Source organism: Eschrichtius robustus, chromosome 8 (genome assembly GCF_028021215.1).
Source record: "Eschrichtius robustus isolate mEscRob2 chromosome 8, mEscRob2.pri, whole genome shotgun sequence".
NCBI classification, from domain to species: domain Eukaryota; kingdom Metazoa; phylum Chordata; class Mammalia; order Artiodactyla; family Eschrichtiidae; genus Eschrichtius; species Eschrichtius robustus.
Window position 1 is genome coordinate 117,898,010 of NC_090831.1, and position 23,113 is coordinate 117,921,122.

Consider the following 23,113-nt stretch of genomic DNA (forward strand, 5'->3'; position numbering starts at 1 on the left):
CACAGTTTACTTGGTTCTAACTAGAGTAGTTCTAGATCTAATTACAGTGGCTCTCATTAATGCAAGTGAAATATTAATCTTAGAGACTCTATGTAAATATGTTAAACAGAGAGTGTATCTATTGCCCCGACTTCAATAAGGATTTTATTTTCTATTAGTCCTTAACAAGAAAAATTAATTGATCAAAGGTTTAAAAAAGCTAATTAAGTGATGCTTGTTTTTAGAGAAAGGAAAATACATGTTCTATTCATTGCTCTCGTTAAGTAGAACAGGAAACTCAATTTAATAAATACAACAGATAACCATATAGAAATCAGTTCTATATACCCTCATTAAGAAATAATAACAGAAGAGGCAAGAGAGAAGGGCAAAGATTCTGAGGAGAGTGAAATGGCTTCTTACAGCCTTTGCTTCTATTGAGAGTTTAGACTGAAAGCCTTTTCACAATGTTAAGCACGAAAGGAGCTGTCATTTCTCACACCTTATCCTGCTGCTGAGTGGAATGCAGTGAAGGTCTGGATTTTGCCTGGGGCTGAAGTTCCCCATCCGTGTAGAAACTGTCACCTGTGTGTGCACATGTGCCTTCAGCTCTCTCTGACTGTACGTCTGACTTTCTGTCTGTTACCTTCTTTGGTAAGAAGTTCTTTGGCCAATCCAGAAAAGTCATTCTAAGAGTTGCACGTTTTCTATTGGAAAATTTGCTTCTACCTTATCCATTTATTCATACATTTATTCAAGCTGATATGGCAGGCAAAGAGAAGTAGAAATACAGAGATGAGGAAGATGTGGTCCTTGTCCTCAAGGAGCTCACGATCCAGTAATGGAGTTCTCAGTCTTGCAAAAGACAGAGCACAGATAAAAATGCAAACACAGGACCTTGGCAGTGAATTTTGGCCATTGTTATCACCTGGGTCATCTCACAGTATTTGAATGTGGATCCAGATGTGCAATCACTCAGGAAATTTCTGAATCAGCTGAACATCCCCATGTAGCCCGTGTTTACGCTGGCCTGTGCCCAGCTCTGAACTGACGTCTGCCCTTGTGTTGCAGTTGGGACTCCCAGCTCCCCGGCTTCACCTTCCATGACATGTTCCTTTCCATCTCCACGCACCTCCCCTCTCAGTACCTCTATGGCTTTGGGGAAACGGAGCACACAACTTTCAGAAGAAACATAAGCTGGAACACGTGGGGAATGTTTGCCTGAGATGAGCCACCAGCGGTAAGCACAGAAGAATAAGATTATCACTAGTTTCTCTCTATGTAAATTTATTTTAAACCCTATGCCCATGTATTCATCAGCTCCACCTTATATTGATACTTTCTGCTCTCAGATGAAATACACCATATGTTATGGTCTTCTTTCTCTTCTGCCCTAAACTATTTATATCTATTTCCTATGGACTATGGATTTTACTTATTTCATAAACTTTTTTTAAAAAATATTTATTTACTTTTTGGCTGCGTTGGGTCTTCATTGCTGTGCGCAGGCTTTCTCCAGCTGCGGTGAGCGGGGGCTTCTCTTCGTTGCAGTGCGCAGGCTTCTCATTGCGGTGGCTTCTCTTGTTGCGGAGCATGGGCTCTAGGTGCGCGGGCTGCAGTAGTTGCAGCTCACGGGCTCAGTAGTTGCAGCACACAGGTCCTAGAGTGCACGGGCTTCAGTAGTTGTGGCTTGCAGGCTCAATAGTTGTGGCTCACGGGCTTAGTTACTCTGCAGCATGTGGGATCTTCCCGGACCAGGGATGGAACCCGTGTCCCGTGCATTGGCAGGTGGATTCTTAGCCACTGTGCTACCAGGGAAGCCCCTATTTCATAAACTATTATTTAATATGTTTTACGTGTCAGGCACACATAGAATAAGACATTGTTTTATTTAATAAAACACTATCTTTTTCTCCAGAGGCTTGTAAGCTAGTAAGAGAGAGAGATGCAGAAATAATGGTAACACAATGTAATCGGTGCTATAATAGAATCATATGATAATAAACAGGGAAGGCATAGGGGGAGAGGGCATTTAGGTTTTTACTTGGGATGGAGGGAAGGGTCAAGGAAGTCTACAAAAGACATGACATTGTACTGAATCTTCAGTACTGAGTAGGAGTTTGCTGTTTGGGTTATGATGTGAAAATTATTTCTTGGATTTTCTTTTTTTGATTACCCACCTACGCTCCCCACGACTCTACCAGTACAAGAAGAATTCCTATGGTGTCCACCCCTACTACATGGCACTGGAGGAGGATGGCAATGACCATGGAGTGCTCCTGCTGAACTGTAATGCCATGGGTAAGACAGAGACATGTTCCCCCGTGTACCACCATGAAGAGCTGTGACCACTTTTTTGGGGATCTGGAATATCAATAGAAATAAACTCAAGGGCAAGAGAAATGACCTTCCATTCGTTTATTTTTCAAGTTTTACTAAGAGCGCTAGGCCAGGTATTAGGGGTACAATTTTGACTAAACATTGTCCCTACTCTTGTATGACCTTATTTTACTGTGACACTTCAGCTCTCTTTCACAGAGTGATATAAGTTGTTGAGACTGAGATTATGTTTGAGGTACCTGAAAATCCGTCTCTGATTCCACTGCATGAGAGAGGACTTTCTAGAGGAGGTGGGCATTAAAGTAAGAGAGTGAACATAGCAAATTTTAGAGCAGATTCCCTATCTGGGTGATTTACAGTTCCAAGGATGCTCCTCATCTTCTATCTTTTTTTTTTCTTCTTGTTTTACAGATGTGGCATTCCAGCCTACTCCTGCCTTGACATACCACACCACAGGAGGGATTTTGGACTTTTATATGGTTTGGGGGCCAACCCCTGAGCTTGTAACTCAGCAATACAAGGAGGTTGGAAGTTATTCTATCCATTGATAAATCATCCAGTGTTTGTTAGGTATTGCCACGTTCTTAGCACTGAGAAAGGCCATTTGTTTTTTCTTAAGGCCCTTGAGTGTCCCTACTACATTATTGCTGTCTTTTCTGAAAGTCAGGATTTAGTGTTTAGGGGCTATAAAGGCATACTGACATCCCATACTTCTCTTAACTATTTGCTAAATAGCCTTTCTAAGAATCTCTAATCAGTGATAATCACTGAGTTCTCAGGTTTCCTAGAGTGGATGCTGTAGAATATAGGGAAACTTTCTATCATTCTGCATTTCTTTGACTTTATTTTTCTTGAGTGAGGCCTCTTAGATCAGACAGCTTCATAGAAGAGCTCAAGTTGCTTCTAGTATGAGCCAATCATCTTTTCTTTCCAAAGAAGCCTACTTAGATCCATTTTTCTTTTTTCTTTTAGTTGATTGGTTGGCCAGCAATGATTCCCTACTGGGCCCTGGGATTCCAGCTGAGTCGCTATGGATACCAGAATGATGCTGAAATCTCCAATTTGTATAATGCAATGATGGCAGCCCAGATTCCCTACATATGAAACCCTCACTCAGTCTGTGGTTTAATTAGTTGTGGGAACTTGTGGCTAATTATAGATTGAAAAATCTTCATAGAAATTACCGATGACTACTTTGGTATAAAGAAAATGTAGCTGTGGAGTTAGGAAACATTGCTTTTTAAATTTATTTCATGCTACCCTTTTAAATCAAGTGTTCAAAATTGAGAGTTGCATAAATCCTTCAGCAGTTTGAGGTGTGCTTGGGGGACATTGTTCCTGCCTCTTGGCAGGAGTATCCTGCAGTAGCCATGGCTGGACTTTAAGGCGTGACTTTGGGGACTTGAAAACCATCTCAAGGTTATGATCATTTTAGGAAGTTGTACTGTGGCTATTCTTGGAGAGGATGGATATAAAGTGACAATATGAAAGAAAGTGAAAAGCAAGCCTTCACTTTTTCCTAAACACATACATGCACGTAAGCATATCCTGCAATGACAACCTGTCCCCTAGATAAACCCCTCGAAGTACAGTCATTTGCTCTCAACAGGCAGAATTCCATAAATAGCACATTCTTTCTCCTCTTAAAATGATCAGTTTCTCATCACGCATTCTCTTTGTTCTCAGTTCACCTCCTGAGATTTTGGAGGACAATTAATGATTGGAAGCTGAGAATAAAGTAAAGTGTTATGATGTTCTCATCAAAGATAATTTGAAACATTCATCCAGGCTTAATTTTTCCTTTTACACACTACTATTCTAGATACTTATTAAACATAAATTAGAAAAGACAGGAAAATTAAAAAATTTTAAGAAATCCATAGATCTACCTCACTGAGACAATTAATGTTAATAACGTGTTGGTTCATTCTTTTCCAGGCCTTGGCTTATGCACAAATCTCTGCTCCCTTGAACAAGTTTTACCTAGAGTCTTAAGGCAATACAGGTGATTATCACCTTCAGGTTAAAAAGAAGCATCTTTTCTTCCCCCAACTGAATACTAACCACTTTAGCCATTATTCAACAATCATGGATTGAGTGAATTTCACGTGCCGAAACCTGGTACAGAGAAGAGGGAAGACAAGCTTCTCACCTAAAGGATCATCCAGTCAAATGGGGATGGCAGAAGTATATACATTCTAAAAAACTATTAAAATACTGTAGTTCTAAATGTGAATAAATTCAGTCAGGTTTACTGGAGGGGAGAAAAGAAACAGATACACAGTCTTTTCTGTTTCTCAGGCAAGTCTGGCTTTCTACCCTTGAACATTTAACCACCCTTTGTTTGGTAGGCTCACCGAGTTTGCAATTTGAAGAGTGGAAAAGCCATAAATTGAGGGAAGGAATGGGGGGAATTCCAGTTGGAGGAACAGAAGGAGAAGGAACGGGGACAGGTGAGCTGGATGCAGGAATCAGAAAGTAGTTTCCATCAGCGGAATTGAAAAGTCAGCCTAGGGGAGAACTGAGATAAGAAATTCAGGGAGGCCTGGGCTGGGGCCAGCAAGCAGCAGTACTGGAGCCTGGCCGAGCAGTCCGTGTGCCCCGAGGAGGCCCTGCTGCAGGATCCCAAGCATCTTGCTTGTTCCTTTCTTCAGCATGTCCAGCATGTAGACATCGATTACGTGGACCGGAAGCTGGACTTCACCCTCAGCCCCAACTTTCAAAATCTTGGCCTCATGATTGAGCAAATGAAGAAAAATGGCGTGAGATTTGTTCTTATTCTGGTAGGTATTTAGAAAGATTAGATCCCGTTTTCTGTGTCTATGCTCATGGTTCAAAGATGGTACCACCGAGGGAAACTGGATGAAAAGTATGTAAGATCTCCCTGAACATTTTTGTAACTTGTAACTGCCTATGAATCTACAGTGTAAAATAAAAGTATTAAAAAGCAAATAAACAAAGGAAGAAAAAGAACAAATGAAAAATGGCTTTAAAAAGATGATACATAGCAATATTTAGTTTTCATAACTGAGTGTCACTAGTATGTAATTAATAATTACTGTTCTTTCAGTAGAGTTAGAAGAACTGTGGACTGAAACACTACATACAGCAAAAAAATAAAAAAAGAGCTTCACTGTTTTAAGCTGTGTCTCAGAGGGAATAGCTATATCTTAGTCTCATCTTTACCTTAGGGGGTTCAAAAACCTCTTCAGTTACCATTACCATTACTCAGGAATTGTGAGGCTTAGGGGACTTATTTCTTCTTAATTAAACTCACAAACAACTGAGTTAAGATCCAGAAGATCAGTTTATTATTTCGCATTGGAAGCTATATCTTGACAAACACAGAAGTAGTTACCTGCAAATCGCCCTCCCTTCTAGCTTTTAAAAATTACAGCATTGTTTTCTGACTTTTGTTCATTCGTTCAGTCAAGTATTAATTAAACACTGGGTCTTTGAAAATCACTGTTCTAAAAAATGTGTGTGTTTGTGTTTATAATCTAAATAAGAAACATCGTTTTTCTTATAGGGGTTTTATTCTGTTGGAGGGAGACAGCCAATAAATAAACATTAAAAAAAGATAGTTTCAGATATGTAGTGACAATTCCTATGACAATTGTGAAATAAGATACTATTATAGAGAGCAGTTGGGGGTATGGGATGGAGTGAACGGGGAAGGCCACTTTAGATAGGTAAGCTGGCCCACAGAATAGAAGAAAGGCATTTCATGTTCTTAAGGACTATTGCTATTACACTGTGGAAGCACAGTAAATTGGTTTTTTCCACCTGAGGGTAATGTCTTATTAACCTGGTTTATCTCCAAGAATTGTTTTCAAACATCAGCATACTTTTTTCCTGAAGACTGTTATAGAGAAACATCAATATATTCTTTTAGCTCTCAATTATCCATGGTGTGTGTGTGTATGTATGTGGTGTTGTATTGAGGTTCACCATTTCTTTCTGCACTGTGAATTGTTAAAAATTTGGAGGGGAATTTTCTTGGGGATGTTTTTCTCATGTTTGCTGTTTTAAACCCTTTCATTGCAGGATCCAGCCATTTCTGGCAATGAAACCCAGTATCTCCCATTCACCAGAGGGCAGGAAAACAATGTGTTCATCAGATGGCCAGACAACAGTGATATTGTCTGGGGAAAGGTAAGGCTTGGGAGAAGGTGCCTATAATTAATCAGTATCACAATGTCTTGATTAAAAGAGGCTAATAAATCTTGGCAAACTATATTGGGTAATTTACAAATTATGAATGAGTAGAAATCTGATACTGATTAGCTCAATAAACATTAATAAGACCAAGATTTCAGGTCTAATCCTCTAAAATATCAGTGAGCTTTGTTTTATCGTCTGGAAGTATTCCAGTGCCACACCCGTTATGTGTTCCAGCTGGTCATTTAACAAACATAAAGAATCCCTTTGAGAATGACTCTTTTTTTTTTAAAAATAAATTTATTTATTTATTTATTTTTGGCTGTGCTGGGTCTTCGTTTCTGTGCGAGGGCTTTCTCCAGTTGCGGCGAGCGGGGGCCACTCTTCATCCCCGTGCGCGGGCCTCTCACTATCGAGGCCTCTCTTGTTGCGGAGCACAGGCTCCAGACGCGCAGGCTCAGTAGTTGTGGCTCACGGGCCCAGTTGCTCCGTGGCATGTGGGCTCTTCCCAGACCAGGGCTCGAACCCGTGTCCCCTGCATTGGCAGGCAGATTCTCAACCACTGCGCCACCAGGGAAGCCCTGAGAATGACTCTTGAAGTCTATCTCCCAGTCACTCGCTCTCATCTTTGACCCGGGATGCTTAATCAGTATCTAAATAAATCACTAAATGCAACAGATTATTCTCCTTCTCTTATCTCCTATCATTCCCTTTTGTGGCCTCAAGCCTCATCCTCATTGTTCGATTCACAGCAACAAGATTTTAAGTGAACTTCCCGACCCCAGTGACAGTAGCTCTTAGCCAGGATTCAAACTGCTCTGTAATTATCCAACGCTACTTCCTCTTGCTCCGGGTACATGCCGTGCTCCCTGTGCCTTTGAATGTTTCCTCCCCAGTTTACCCAAATAGTGTCTGCACTTCAAGACCAACTTAAATATTCCCTCTCAGGAAGCATACAAAGACTAGTTTCATTCTCCCTTTTTTTCCCTTTTCTATATTGTTGCCCTCAGAGAGCATAGCATACAACTTAGCACTTATGTTCCATCTGTGAACTCTGAGAAAACAGGACTATTTCTTACTTAAACCTCAGCAGATACAGATCATAGAAGAGTGCCTGGCATATATAAGTGATCACTAAGTGTTTGCTGAATGAATGAATTAATCAATGTATATAGTTAATGTCCTTCTAATTATAGATGAAATTGGTTGATCCTATGGATATTTTAATGCTGCATATACCTGGGGTCCCCAGTAAGTCATGATGCTGCTTAAAAGTATTGAGGCCAAGTTTATGGGTTGTGAGCAGAAATCAATCGTATTCCTTTAGAGTCACACACTTAACGTTTGTTTTTTATAAGGGGAAATTTGTTATAGGTCTATGATAGGCATAGCAGCGAGAACTGAATAATCATTTGCAAAGTGATTTTACAGAGGATATGCTTAAAACGGATTTAGTTATATTAAAAAATAAAATTTAAAAAATTTATGGAATGAATTGAGAGACCCCAACCTATTTTAACCTAACAGAATTTCATATATTCAGACTTTACAATTTAATTAACGGCAAATATCCCCCAGAATTGTATGGAGATGCATGTCTAACATGTGAAACATCTCATGGTCTGTGTGCAATGCCTTTTAAAGGTTTTAATTTTTCTTCTTTTTTTCTAGGTTTGGACAGATCTGCCCAAAGTGAATGTGGATGGATCCCTTGACCATGAACCTCAGGTTAAGGTATAGTTACACACAGATTTTTGTCTACATGGACCTAAACATCTGGATACTTACACGTTCTATCCTGATGTTTGGTTAAGTAGCTCTAAGTTGAGTGTACTTGTAAACTGGTAATTTGTTGGCAGAAAAAGATCCTCAAATGGAAAACTCAACACACAACTAAACTGGAAATGTGTAGAAGGAAATCGTAAATGAAATACCTTCACGTGTACACCTTTAATGGATTGTGTTTTGTTTGAATTTAATGTTGCCTGAAAAATAATGAAGCAGAGTCTAGAATATTTTTACTGGAGAGGTTACAAACAGATTGGGTTTTAAAGAATTGTCTACATGTAAAAGAAAATGTAAGCCAGTTGAAAGGAGTCATGGCCTTGACTCAGCACTTGATGCCACGTCGGCCAGGGCATCCAGCATCCCGCCACACTGCAACTCGTGCTTCCCTGCATGACTGATCTCCTTTATTTGGCCAGTGTAGAAAAACCATCTGTGCTCTGAAGTTTGATTGTTTAGACACTGACGGTTAACTTTCCAGTTCATATGATGAAATGCCCAGTCGTAAAACAAATCCCATGTTTAAAAGGGACTTAAGCCTATCTAACCTTCTAGGAAAATAGAGAATGAAGTCACCTTCCCTGATGTCTTTGTGTCCACAGTAAACTCTGTGCAGTCGCAGCTGCAGACCTGAGGTTAGGGCACCCACTGAGTAGGCAGTGCCTTGCACAAATACCTGCTGGTCTCCCCTTCCTGGTCCCCACACGCCCCTTCCTGGACAGGGTGAGACCCCACGTGACAGCACGTGTCACCCTTACAGCTGTACAGAGCCCACGTTGCTTTTCCTGACTTCTTGCGGAATAGCACGGCTGCCTGGTGGAAGAAGGAAATAGAAGAGTTCTACAGAAACCCTCGAGAGCCAGAGAAGAGCCTGAAGTTTGATGGACTGTGGATTGTAAGTTACCCTGAGTGCTTTTCCTTTGGAAATATTTAGCAGTCAGAACACGGGGTGACAATTCAGAGCCTAGCAAAGCAGTGAGCTAGGGCTGCAGCAGTGGAAGAGAAGGATGCTGTTACAGAACTGAGGTGCTGGGACCACCGGGAAGAGCAGAGAGGATCGCATGTTTGCCCAGGGACATACTGCCTGATGGAAGTCGGAGCCCATGGAGGCAATGTGCCACTGCTGGAGATGCTGCCAGAGAAAGAAAGAGGGACAAATACCCTGGCTTCTCTTAGCCCCACCCTCTAACCTCTTGCCAGTGCTTCCCATTGGCCAGACCTACACAGAGGCCAATGCTAAGGGAGCCTGAGAGCCCATCCTGTGATACAGGGTAGAGCCGGGGGTGGGCAGGGCACGAATCAGAGGAAACAGATGTTCACCAGAGCGCTGGTAAGACTCCTCTGAGGAAATGGCTTCAAAGGCCTGTTCAGATGCTCGTCAGTTGGGCTTAAGAGCAGGGCTTCCTGAGATGTCTCTGGGACACGTGTTCAAAGGCTCCTCTATTTGTGTTTTTCTAGGGCTGGGAAGATATCAGTGTCCCAGTTTCCTCCTCCACTGTCCAGTGGCCTGAGATCCCACGCATATTCTGGGCCAGCTCTGAAGAGCTTCTCAGGTCTGGGCCAGGCTGAAAGAAGCCTGCGATTCACCCAGAGACAAACCTCTCAGCCCACTGGCAGCCCTGGGGCCGCCTTCAGGATAGGTAGGCACAGAGCAGACACAAGAAAGGACACAGATTAACCCAAACTGTGAAGAGATGGGGGTAGCTCTGAGGAACACAGATCCTGATAGCTTTGTGGTACTTGTTCCACCTGGGGGAAACTGGTAGCTGAATACCTCATATAGCCAACAGTTCTTCTAAATAACTGCCTTCCCTTTTAGTTTGTCCTATTTAAGATAATCTAATATATAAAAATGTAACTTTTTCACTGATAAAGTAGGCAGTGAGCAGTCACCTCAGGAATTGCTGTTTCTTGCGTTTAAGTAATAAATCCCTGCAGCTATTATTTGATTTCCAGATTTGTTTCTGAGTTACCTACAGCTTTTTAGGACTGTGTCTAATGCAGAAAGCAAGAGACTCCTCCTTGTGTTGGGTCCATGCTGATCTCAGAATCAGTCTAAGCTATTGATAAAGAGTAGATCATAGTAACCATAGGCCACGGATAAAAAGTGAGTCGTCCACGCAGAGAAAAACAAAGATGGGTTTGTTGTGTGGGGAGATGAATCAAGAGGAGATTTTCTTAGGTCATGATTCCAGCATAATTTCAGTATTTTGCCACTATCAAACAATCCTCACGAGTCTAGAAATGCCAGGTAAACTAGGAGTTTAACGCTCTTCTTAAGTCCATTTGGGCCGACGCCTGAGATTACACAGAGTCAGTGAAGCAACCAGCTGATGTGAGGTTGACCTCGTCAGTGTCATCCATAGCAAGGGTGACATTCCTCTGACATGACGGAATCTGTTTTGCTAACTCATTGCAGGACATGAATGAACCATCAAACTTTGTGAGTGGATCTGTCAGGGGCTGCAGTGATGACATTCTTAATAATCCACCCTATGTGCCACGTATGCAAAATGATGACTTCATCAAATTACTCCCCTACTCAAAAACCCTGCAAATTTTCCTCTTATTGTCAAAGTGAAGCCTAATTTTGGCAAAAAAACCACTCTTCAACCTGACATAAAATCCCAAATAGAATAACCTTGAATAAGTGCAAATAAATAACTAATCAAGCATAGAAATAATGACATGATGTGGTATGAAAGAAACCAAGCAATGATGTGCATCTGATTACAGAGATGACTATGAACTGATTGCTGAAACTCCAAATAACCCCCTACACACTACCCACCTACCCAACTGCACCACACACACACAGCACACATACACAGCACACATACATACACGCACACCACACACACACCATACACACCACACACACACACACATACACACACACACACACGCTCTTTTGATTAGAGGTCAGAAACCTAGCCCCTGCATTCCTTCTGCCCATGTTCACAGGTGCTTCATGAAAGACATTCCCTGGTCGTCCTGTGGTACAAACAGAAACAGAGAATGTTAGGACCTTGGGTTCAAAGGTGTCTTAGAAGGCTGAGCTCTCTCACCTTACAGGAATCTAGGGAAGGAAGTGACTCACTTATTAAAAGCACTGTACCAGTAATTCGTGGGATGGACTGTGGAATCCAAGTTACTTGACGTGTGGGTCACAGTTATGCTTCCTATTGCTCACTGTCTCCTCCCTCCCTCCCTCCCTCCCTCCCTCCCTCCCTCCCTTCCTCCATCCCTCCCTCCCTCCCTCCCTTTCTTCCTTCCTTCCTTCCTTCTTTCCTTAATTTAATATTTATGTAACAGGCAAGTGCTGACAAATTGGAAAGATTTAGCAACATTAATATCAATACAATGACCGAGGTAAGACCCATCCCTTGAGAACATTACCATCTAGCGGAAGAGACTGTCTTAACAACAAAAGAGTTTATCGTGTCATAACTGGGCTATGACGCCCTCCATAAACGTCAGTGTTGGAGCAAAAAGAAGGGTGCCTTTCTGGGCTCCATACCCTGTTCTTACCCTTCATTAATTAAAAAGCCACAGGACACTGATTTTATAGACAAAAAATTCTTGAAATTGGAGCCGTCACTGGTAACAAGGTTGTTGATTGAAGAAGAGAAATACCAAGGTGATGGGCATTTCTAGTGAATCTGCAAATCACATTTTTTAAGAAGTAACTCAGCATCTCCTCCCAGATTTGGAGTCCAGGGACAGGGGCCTGACCAGCAAGACCCTGTGCACGGAGAGTCAGCAGCTCCTGCCTGACGGCTCCCCGGTGCGGCACTACGACACGCACAGCCTGTACGGGTGGGCCCAGACCAGACCCACGTGCGAGTGAGTGTATAATTGGCAGCAAGATCATCTTGCACATGGTTACTTTTACCTTGTCATATACACTGTGCTTGTATCTACATGATGCCGGTCAAAATATCAGGCACGGGTGCCCAAGCAACCAAAATACCTTTAAGTGTATTGATCCAGTAAGTTGCTAATTTCACCGATTTAAACAGAGCAGGTGCTGTTTATCGCTACAATGGCAAATGTATTGCAATATGTAAATGTACTGAATTAGCATAGTTTACACCTTAAATTTATACAATGTTAAATGTAAATATATTGATACTTCAGTTTAAAAAATACAGTGAGCAGTTAGGTTGTGTTTAGTATATTCACAGATTTGTGCAGCCGTCACAGCAATCAAACTTTAGAACATCTTCATCATCCCCCAGAGGGAACCCTACACCTGTCAGCAGGCACTCCCCACCCTGTCCCCACCCCCTGCGCACCAGCAGCCACTGACCTGCTTTCCGTCTACATGGTTGCCTGATCTGGACATTTTATAAAAATGGAACCAAAAAATATGTGGCCTCTTATATTCTTCTTATTCAAGATTGTTTTGTCTCGTCTGGGTCTCTTATACTTGATATGAATTTTAGGATCAGCTTGTCAATTTCTGAAAATAATAATGATTTTGATAGGAATTTCATTGGATCTATAGAACAGTCTGGGGAATACTGCCATCTTCACAATTTTAAGTCTTCTGATCCGTTAACATAAGATGTCTTTCCATTTCTTTACATCGCCTTTAATTTCTTTCAGCGACATTTTATAGTTTTCAGAGTATAACTTTTTGGCCATTTTTTTTTCAAATATTTTTCTGCCCCTTTCTCTTTCTTTTCTCCTTCTAAGTTTCCAATTATGTGTATGTCGGTACATTGGATGGTGTCCCACAGGTCCCTGGGGGTTCTGTTTACTTTTCTTCATTCCTTTTTCTTTCTGTTACTAAGACTGGATCATGTCTATTGACCCATCTTCAAGTTAGCTGACTCTTTCTTTTCCTAGCTCAAATCTGATGTTGAACCTGGTCCCTCTAGTGAATTTTTCATTTTACTTTTTGTATTTTTCAACTCCAGAATTTCTATTTGTTTTTCTTCAGTAAGTTCTGTCTTTATTGATACTCTCTATTTAGTGAGACATTATTGTTGTCATGCTTCTCATTAATTGTTTAGATATGCTTTCCTTTAGTTCTTGAACATATTTGTAATAGCTAATTTAAAGTCATTGTCTACTAAGAGCCCTCAGCAACATTGTCTGTTGGCTGCCTTTTCCCCTGTTTATATGGCGTCTTTCATGTTCCTTTGCATGGCTGAATTTTTTGTTGAAAACTGGACAATTTAGAAAATAAATTGTAACAACTCTGACATAAAATCCCTCACTGACTCCCAGCAGGTTTGTTGTTGCTGGGTTTTTGTTGTCGTAATTTTTGTTGTTTTTATTGTTGTTATTTATTTGTTTAGCAACTTTTCTGTCTCATTCTGTAGATTCTATATCCTCCTGCAATGTGTGGCCACTGAGTTCTCTGATATCGCCCCTTTTTTAGATCTTTTATTTTTTTAAGCATTGCTTCCTTGGGGACACCCCTGGATCAGTAGAATTCGGTGGTCAGCCAATGATCAGTCAGAAGATTTCCTTCATCAAAGCAAAACTTAACACTGGACAAAGTTAAACAGGCAAGGGAGGCTTTATTAATGCTATTACAATAAGAGAGAGAGAGAGAGACAGAAATCAGAACTTGGTCTGAGGTCAACTCCGTTGAAACAAAGGTCTGGAGAGTTTTTGAGAGCTGGGGTGGGGAGTTTCTAGGCCATTAGTAAAATTAGCTTTTACTAAGTTGGCCTTACTCAGAGGAAAAAGTAACTTTTTCTTATCTTCCATAACAGAGGTAATTTTACAACTTGAAGCAAGGAGACCCTGCTGAAGTTAGGCTCCTAGCCTCCTAGGGGACTCTGGATGGGGCACTGTCCTCCTTGCTGATTACATTTCAAAGGGATGGCTCCCAGGTCCATGACAAAGATGTTCAAGGGCTGGAAAACTGGGGAGGCAAGAGGCTTTTAAAAAGATTTACATCTCAAGGGGCAGAGAAAGAATTTACAGTTAAATGTATCTAAAGTAATGCTCTAAGAAAAGGGAGGGCAGGGTCCTCAAGTCAGGAAGAACCCAGCCTAAAGCTTAGTCAAGCTGAGGGCAACAGTAAGGCCACCTTGGGCACCTTAAATGCCTTGTCTCTATATCTTGCCTCTATGAGAAAACATACCTTCACACTTAGGGAAGTTTGTGAGCCAGCCTCACCTTTCACTCCTGCTCACTTAGGGGCTCAGGGTCAGCCAGAAGTGGGTCCTGGAACGTTCTTTTATGGTTCTTTTCCGAGCGTGTGCACAGCCTTGTGGATGTATATAGTCTAAGAGCTTTTCCAAGTTCTTCATGGTTCCAATTTTCCAGGATTTACTTTTAAATTCCCAGCCATACTTTTCTTTGCCTCAACTGAAGCCACAGACTGAGCGCCTGGGATGTTGCCAGTAAATGGTTACAGTTTTGGTAATTTCCTGGTTGGAATTATTTTCTCCCTGCTGAGTTGAGCTCTGAGGCAAATCAAGTGGCCATAACACCCTGGGAATAGAGATTTTTCCTGGGGACTGGAAGTTAGGAAAAAAGTATTTATTGTGCTCTGGGGATAGTGCTTTTAACAGAGCTCCAAAAGAGGTCAGAACTCTGTTGGCTGCTGGCTTTTGGTGCCAGTGAGCTAGGGATGGGGCGGGCTGGGACTAGCCCCAAGTTAAAATCCCAGAGACCTCACTATCTGGACAAGATTTAGTAGTTTTTCTTGGATAGACAATTTTCATTTCTTTCTATGGCTGGTAAACTTCTAGAATTCTGACATGGCCAGTGACAAAGTTCTTTGCATCATTCGCATCCACCCTTACTCTGTATCCCTGCCTTATATCAGACCTTCATTACCTCTCACTGTGTGAATGTGTGTGTGTGTGTGTGTGTGCACACGCACGCACTCACACATCTCCATCCATTTTTGGATTTATTTGGGTGTGAAATATTGGAAGTAACCTAAATGGATTAGTTTTCACTATAGCTAGCTTCTTTTCCTGACATCACTTATTGAATAACTTATCTCTGTCTATTGATTTGTGACGCTTTCTTTAGCAAATATTTGGTTACATCATATACTAGCATCTATCAATAGATTTTCTCTTTTGTTGCATTGATTTTTCTCTCACACATTGTTTTTATTTTCTGCCTAAAGCTGCATACAGAAGACCGACCTTCCATCGGGAGAGATAAACATCTTTTATGTGTATTTGCCCCGTGTGCAAAATTTATCCTACTTTTTGAGGAGTAGCTTAGTAGAGAGCATATTACCAAAAAGAGCCATAGTCGTATATACTTTTATTTATTTTTAGTATTTATGCCATTTTATTTTATTTTATCTTTACAGTAGGTCCGTGTTGGTTATCTATTTTAAATATAGCAGTGTGTACATGTCAATCCCAGAAGTCATATATACTTTTATATGGGTCTCAGATCTGCCTCCTTGCTCTTTAAATGACTGACAAATTATCTACTTTGAGTCTCAGTTTCCTGACAGTAAAAGGAGGCCAAGGTTGTAAGACCGTACACATGAACGTGACCAATATAATACCTGAGATAGAGTAATCATTCTATAAATATGTTCTACACGTCATCCCACCCCTCCTCTTACCTAGAAGTAGACAGCTAGTTAATTAGACTTTCTTTTTCAAGAAAAGAAATCCACATATTAGGTGATGCTCTATCCCCATTTGTTCTCCTGGGAAGTTCACTGGGACTCCAAGCATCACTTTTAAATAGCAGATGCTCCAGGCTGAAGCTGCTCTCTGTGATAAAGTCCCATGGCTGTCCAGCCTCAAATTCACCTTCAGCTCAGCCCCTTGTTCCCCTCCGAGCACAGCTGTGCTGGAGGTGACGGGACAGCGAGGGATCGTCATCACTCGCTCCACCTTCCCCTCTTCTGGCCGCTGGGGAGGACACTGGCTGGGTGACAGCATGGCCGCGTGGGACCCGCTGGAGAAATCTGTCACTGGTGTGTGGGCTTATCCCAGGGCCTCTCCTGGTGGGGGGGGGGGTACTGGGGTGTGTGCTCTTCAGCCGCATCGGTTATATCTAGTCATCATCCACGTGGTCAATAAACGCAACAGGAGCTGAGTTCTCTGTGGGTGTGAGTCTTAATCCACACCCATCTTTTGATATTTTCATCATGGGTGGCCTAGAGCTTTCAAATGCGGTGTGGAAGAGACAGGTCAAAACTACCCTTCCAAAGGGCTGCTCTTATGTGCCCAACAGAGCTGTATCTTCTCATTGCAGGCATGATGGAGTTCAGTCTCTTTGAAATCTCTTATGTAAGTCCTACTGAGGCCATTACTAATTCCCCAGTCAGATCTCAGTGTGTCTGCAACCCACAAAAGTCCCACCTAAAACGTGCTCTGATTCTACATCTTCTCAGACAGGAGCAGACATTTGCGGATTCTTTGGAGATGCTGAGTATGAGATGTGTGTTCGCTGGATGCAGCTGGGGGCGTTTTATCCATCTTCCGGGAACCACAACACATTCGGGACAAGGGTGAGGGAAGCAGGTTATGTTGCAGGTGTTCTGTGTCCTCACATCACAACTTCCTTTTAACCCTCAAGAGCATCGTACTTATTTGTATGATGAAAAAATATAAAAATCACCAGCAGCAGCTCCATTGCTTGTAAAACTCTCAGAGTTCAAAACCCCAGAATTACCAACAATTTTCAAGAATATACTTTTTCTCATCTCTCAGGGGATTAATGCCTACAAGGAGAAAAGTGCTTATGGCTCTCTATGGGGCTAAAATAAAAGAGGCTCCTTTTGCTTTTAAGAACAATGGATTTGTATTTTGCTTAAATCTATCCAAGTTATGTCAGTGCTGTGTAGAGACCCATCTCTCTACACATGTGCGGCGCCAAGGCTAGACCTGTGCAGATACTGAGGGGTCCATGATGAAGGGGAGGAAGCAAGGAGATCCAGTTTAGAAAGAGGGCAGATGTAGGGAAAGAGGAAGCTAGAAATGAAAGGAGAAAGGATGTGTAACCTACATATGGGATATGTGCCTGCGCTGGTCCTTTTCTCATACCGCTAGGATGGAGGAAAGAGGAGGTGACCTTTCACGTGCTCCTTTATCCTTTTAGAGACAAGATCCTGTGGCCTGGGACTCAAACTTTGAGATGTTCTCAAGAAAAGTCCTCCAGACCAAATACACCCTGCTGCCTTACCTCTATACTCTGATGCATAAAGCTCACGTTGAGGGCAGCGCTGTTGCCCGACCCCTTCTCCATGAGTGAGTAGAGCCTGTTACCCAAGCGGCAGGTCTGGGATATCTTGGGAATAACCCCCTGCACCTGTCATAACAGTATGGGTGGATTTTTCATATTTATTCTTTAAGGTTTACAGAAGATCGCACAACATGGGATATAGACCATCAGTTCATGCTGGGCCCTGCCATCTTAATCAGCCCTGTGCTGGAAAATGTGAGTTTTTCATCACAGATCAGACACCCTCCAATCACATAATCTAAAGTGCAGGAAGGGCATTTTACAGATTGTCTTATACAGCTCACTATTTTCAGGCAAATGCATTTCTAGAACTTCTAAGGGAGATCTTTATCTTTTTTTCAAGGTCTCCATTAATGGAAGCTTTACAACCACAATTGATTCTCATTTTAGTGTCTTGTCACTTTGCATCCTTGCAAAATCTACCTTTTTAAAAATTTTATTTTTCTGTGTGTTTAAAGAAGAATTTCCTAGGTTTTCTCTATAAAACCTTCCAAACTCTTAAAGTCATTAATCAAATTCCTTTTTTAATCTTAAGTTACAGAGGTACTTTTAAAAAGTTAAAATTAAATTATTGGAATATTCATAATGACATGTTGATTTTATGTTTCAGAACACTTTTCAGGTCTATGCTTATTCTCCCAGAGCCCGTTGGTATGACTATAGCACGGTAAGAACCAACATTGTTTGTGAAGAACCAGGTTGGTCCATGCAGTCAGAGAGAGGAGCCTGGAACTTTCTCCTGACTTCCAGGCACATATTTTCTAAGGCAATAATTTCCAGCCTTTCGGCCATGCAAGGTTTGCTTAAATAAAAGTATCCATAAAGCCTAAATAGGTAAAATCTGACACCCATGTTACATTGACTCGTCCCCAACTCCCCACCTTTTCTGGAGAATACAGAGAAAAGACTAGATTTTTGAGGTTTTAGCAAAGATGAAAATCAGAGATTTTCTCCTTAGATTTGCAGTATTTTGCTGATTTTCCAACACACTTCCTTGGAAAGGAAGGACTTGTAATAAAGCATGCATTCATTTTATCTTTTTTTTTTTTTTTTTTGTCATCATTCCTTGCCTGTTTTCTCCCTTCTAGGAATCTGGCAATGAATCGGCCGGTGAGTAGAAAATCCTGGAGGCTCCCCTTGACCATATCAACCTTCATATCAGAGGAGGCTACATCGTGCCTTGGCAAGAACCTGCGATGAACACTCACTCCCGGTAAGGAAGGGAAGCAGTGTCTGATGGCCTCACTTTGCCATAATGACGCAGCCTTACGGGAAGTGGCCCACCTTGATGGAGGCTCTGTGGATAAACTAAATATGGACGGTTTCATTGATCTGATTCTGTGAGTACCTTCCAAATGGGATCTGGGGGAGAATGAATTCATGAAGTCATCCTTGGGGAGAACTCTGATCTGTAGCTCTGTGTCAAAGGTCCGGGATGAAAGTTTTCCTGAGGGTAGCAGCATGTACCTCTTTACACATTATTTTAAAAATTGGGAATATTAATAAGCTCTTTGATTTGTGATGTCTACCCAGGGTTTTAGTGCTCATATCCAGATCTACTTTGGTGAACTCAAGGAGAGATTATATATACATATATATTGGATTGGCCAAAAAGTTCGTTCGGTTTTAAGTAAGACTAAAACATATATTTTCATTTTCACCAAGAATTTTATTGAACAAGGTATTCACTAACCGAACGAACTTTTTGGCCAACCCAATATATACACACACACTTATACATAATAAATTAAAGAGAGCATGTTATATCAAGAGAGACACACAAAACAAGGATAGTAACAACTCAAAAAGAGAGAAGTTAACTTTCACCCTTGTGCTGTAAAGCATGGTTTCCTAAGAAATAGGGCTCTGAACTGAGTCTTGAATAATAAATAGAATTTGAATGTATGAAGACAAGAGAAAGAGATGTTCTGGGAGGATTAAAGAACTAAAGATGAAAAATGAGTTGAATTTGGAGGATAGTAAACCATTCAGTTTAACTGGAGCACTGATAAGGGAGAGGGATAAAAAAAATAAAATTCAAGGAGGTTAGTATCAGGTCATGGAGGGTTGTAAATGCAGGATAAATACATTGCATTGTGTTATGTAGCAATCTGGAAGCTGCTAAAGGCTTTTTTTTTTTTTTTTGCAGGGGAGGGTGGTCTTCTTCCTAAAGAAGAAGTAGCTTCTTATATTGCTTATAATATGTATATAAGTAAAGTGTATGTATTTGATTTTTGCAAGTTGAAGTTTTATCAGATATTTCATTAAAGTGTAAATGTTTTATTCTGTTAGCTTTTAAGTATCTTTTATCTCACCTTATCTGTTTTTAGAATTTTATGTGTATTTTTAATGCATTTACTTTTTTCTGGATGAATAATATTTTCAACAGACACTGTCCTTCATTCTTACAACCTACAATCTAGAGAAAAAAATAACTCTTTTTTTTATAGCCGACAAAAATATATGGGATTGATTGTTGCTTTGGATGACAATGGGAGAGCTGAAGGTCAGCTGTTCTGGGATGATGGACAAAGCATTGGTGAGTATGAACTTCCCAGGACCCCCATACAGCATTCAGCAAAACCATACCATAGAGGCTCAGGATATAATTGTCATGAACTGAAAACCTGTCTCTATTTCTACTACTATTAATAAAGCAATGCTGTTGGGAGAATTTTTGCAACTTTTGCCTGCTCATTTATATTACGTTGTAATTGTAATAGAAGGGTATGTGTTCCCTAACTTTGTAGGTTCATCAATCTGATGTTATGGGTTCATCCAGGGTGACTTATCTCTGTATAACTGTCTTGCTATGATAAAAGAGTGTGGGTGCAAATATCAAGCTGACCATCCTTTCTCAGTGGTTCATAGACCTGCCTCTATTATTTGGGCCAGCCGTCTAGAACCAGGCACCCTTTTCCTCCTAAGTAGGCCCACTCAGGAGACAAATTAGAGCTTAGAAAATTTCTTGGTGTCCCAGAAATAAGGAATTAAATATTGTCAGTGGATACTTATATCAATGAAATAGTGCTTTGTATGCTTTCTTTCCCCAATCTAGGGATATGACAGTTTTACCTTAGATAATTGGTGATCATCACTATAGTCAGAGCACCCTCTTCCTCAGGCATTTCTATAGATTTACAGACACACTGTCACCAGCTGATGTCCATTTGCCAATACCTGTTACTGTGGACCAGAACATTCTAATCTTGTAACATGTAGCAGTTACTGAATTTATATCTTATTTTTCAATAGTAAAATATTTCTAAAGGTTTCCTCCTTTTGGTTTTCTTCATTATAAGGGTAAATATAGTCTCATGAAAGAAAACATTTTAAAGATAAAAAATTAGGAAATATCATTACTTAAAATAATCCTTAATTTTCTATATTGCTGAAAACATACTGCATACTTAATTTGTGAATCCTGTTTCTTTGCACTTAACATAATGACACAAATGTCTAGATACTATTTTATACACCTTATAAATACCCTTATGATTATCACATTCCGTTGAGAGGGTATACCATAATTTATCTAACTTTCTATAGTTTTTCCCTATACAGGGTACAGGGTGTTCTCAGTTTTTATTGTTATAACAACCATGAATATTAACCTTTGTTCATACTTCAGATTATTTCCATAGGGTAGATTCCTAAAAGTAAAATTATTGTTTTTTAATCAACTTGATTGTGTTGTATTTACGTAAGTAAAGTGTATCCATTTTAAGTGTACGGTTCTATAAGTTTTGACAAATGTATACAGTTGTTGCATAACCACCACCACAATAAAGGTACAGAATATTTTCATAACCACGAACCCCTTTTAATTCTTTCCAGCAAACTGCCCCCCACTCCCAATCCTCATTTCCAGGCCCTGACAACCACCGGTCTGCTTTCTGTCACTATAGATTAGATTTGTCTTTTCTAGGTTTTATGTAAATCGAATCATACAGTGTGCGCTCTTTATGCGTTTAGCTTCTTTCGCTTAGCAAAATATTTTTAAAAATTTATCCATATTATTGCACGTAAAAGTTCATTACTTTTGACTCCTGAATAATAGTCCATCTTGTGGGAGTACCCCAATTCATTTATCCATTTACTTATTGATAAATATTTTAGTTGTTTCATATTTTTTTACCATTAGGCACAATCTGCCGTGGTTATTTGAGCGTAAGTTACAAAATGACCATATGTTTTCACTTCTTTTGGGTGAAAACCTGGAAGTGGAATTGCTGGGCTGGGTCATATGATAAGTGTATGTTTAACTGTTGAAGAAAATGCCAAATTATTTTCTAAAGTGGCTGTACTATTTCCCATTACTAACAATACTAATTTAGAGTTCCAGTTTTCTACATCCTCACCAACACTTGGTGTTGTCAGTTTTCAAAATTTTAACCATTCTAGTAGGTGTATAGAGCATCTGTTTATGGACTTGATTTACATTTCCTTAATGTTGAGCATCTTATAATGTGTTCATTGGCTATTTGTATACCTTCTTATGTGAGGTATCAGTTTAAGTCCTGCATCCATTTTTTATTGTGTCATTTGTCTTTTCATTATTGAGTTCTACGAGTTATGTATTATACCAGTCTTTTATCAGATATATGATTTGTTCTCCCTGTCAGTGACTTGCCATTTCAATTCCATGATGGTGTCTTGCAAAGAGTAAATTTAATTTTGATAAAAATCCATTTATTCATGCTTTTCTTTTATGATTTGTGCTTCTTGTGTCTTGGCCTAAAAAGTGTTCTGGTATCAATTCCAACATATATGTATGTGGGTGTTTCTCCACACCAGCAAGCAATTCTGGGACACCAGCTGGATGTACTACAATTCAACTCAATTCTGACACTAATTACCTGGAGATAGTGTCAGATCCCCCTGTCAGTGCCAGTCAGTTTCACAAGACTTCCTCCTCCTGCCTTCCCCTCCCACTTCTGATGCCAGTTGCAAGTTTAGGTTGTCACCTGTGCTTCTGACTGACTGGCTATAAATCAGAGGTTCCCATGACCCCCTCCTCAGGTTTGATTAATTTGCTAGAGTGGCTAACAACCTCAGAGAAACATTTTGCTTACTAGTTTATGGGTTTAGTATACAAGAATACAACTCAGGAATAGCCAGACAGAAGAGATGCACAGGGCAAGGTATGTGGGAAGGGTTGCAGAGCTTCCCTGCCCTCTCCAGGTGTGTCATCTCCCCACATCTCCACGTGTACACCAGCCCCTAAGCTCTCTGGATCTCATCTTTTGGGGTTTTTTTTTTTAAATTTTTATTCGAGTATAATTGCTTTACAATGTTTCTGCTGTACAGCAAAGTGAATCAGTTATACGTATACATATATCCACTCTTTTTTAGATTTCCTTCCCTATTAGGTAACCACAGAGCATTGAGTAGAGTTCCCTATGCTATACAGTAGGTCCTTATTAGTTACCTATTTTATACATAGTAGTGTATATATGTCAATCTTTGGAGTTTTTTTTGAAAGCTTCATTACATGGCTGTGGTAATTAAATCACTGGCCATTGCCTATTGATGCAATCTTCAGCCTCTCTCCCCTCCCAGAAGTCTCAGGATGGGACTGAAAGTTTCAACCCTCAAACCACATAGTTGGTTCTCCTGGCAACCAGACACCATTCTGAGATGCTTTCCAAAA

General features: G+C 40.6%; 1 protein-coding gene across 1 annotated transcript in view; it reads left to right on the forward strand.

Moving 5' to 3' along the window:
* MGAM2 (maltase-glucoamylase 2 (putative)) overlaps positions 1–23,113 on the forward strand; it is a 75,993-nt gene that overhangs the window by 37,564 nt on the left and 15,316 nt on the right. Inside the window, 20 exon segments of the mRNA XM_068549828.1 lie at positions 924–988; positions 1,051–1,219; positions 2,184–2,280; positions 2,731–2,843; positions 3,292–3,435; positions 4,974–5,102; positions 6,367–6,474; positions 8,152–8,214; positions 9,026–9,160; positions 10,685–10,769; positions 11,973–12,105; positions 15,844–15,846; positions 16,053–16,189; positions 16,471–16,505; positions 16,610–16,726; positions 17,317–17,465; positions 17,571–17,655; positions 18,071–18,127; positions 18,549–18,673; positions 19,911–19,999. Of these exon segments, the coding sequence (XP_068405929.1) occupies positions 924–988; positions 1,051–1,219; positions 2,184–2,280; positions 2,731–2,843; positions 3,292–3,435; positions 4,974–5,102; positions 6,367–6,474; positions 8,152–8,214; positions 9,026–9,160; positions 10,685–10,769; positions 11,973–12,105; positions 15,844–15,846; positions 16,053–16,189; positions 16,471–16,505; positions 16,610–16,726; positions 17,317–17,465; positions 17,571–17,655; positions 18,071–18,127; positions 18,549–18,673; positions 19,911–19,999 (2,038 nt within the window).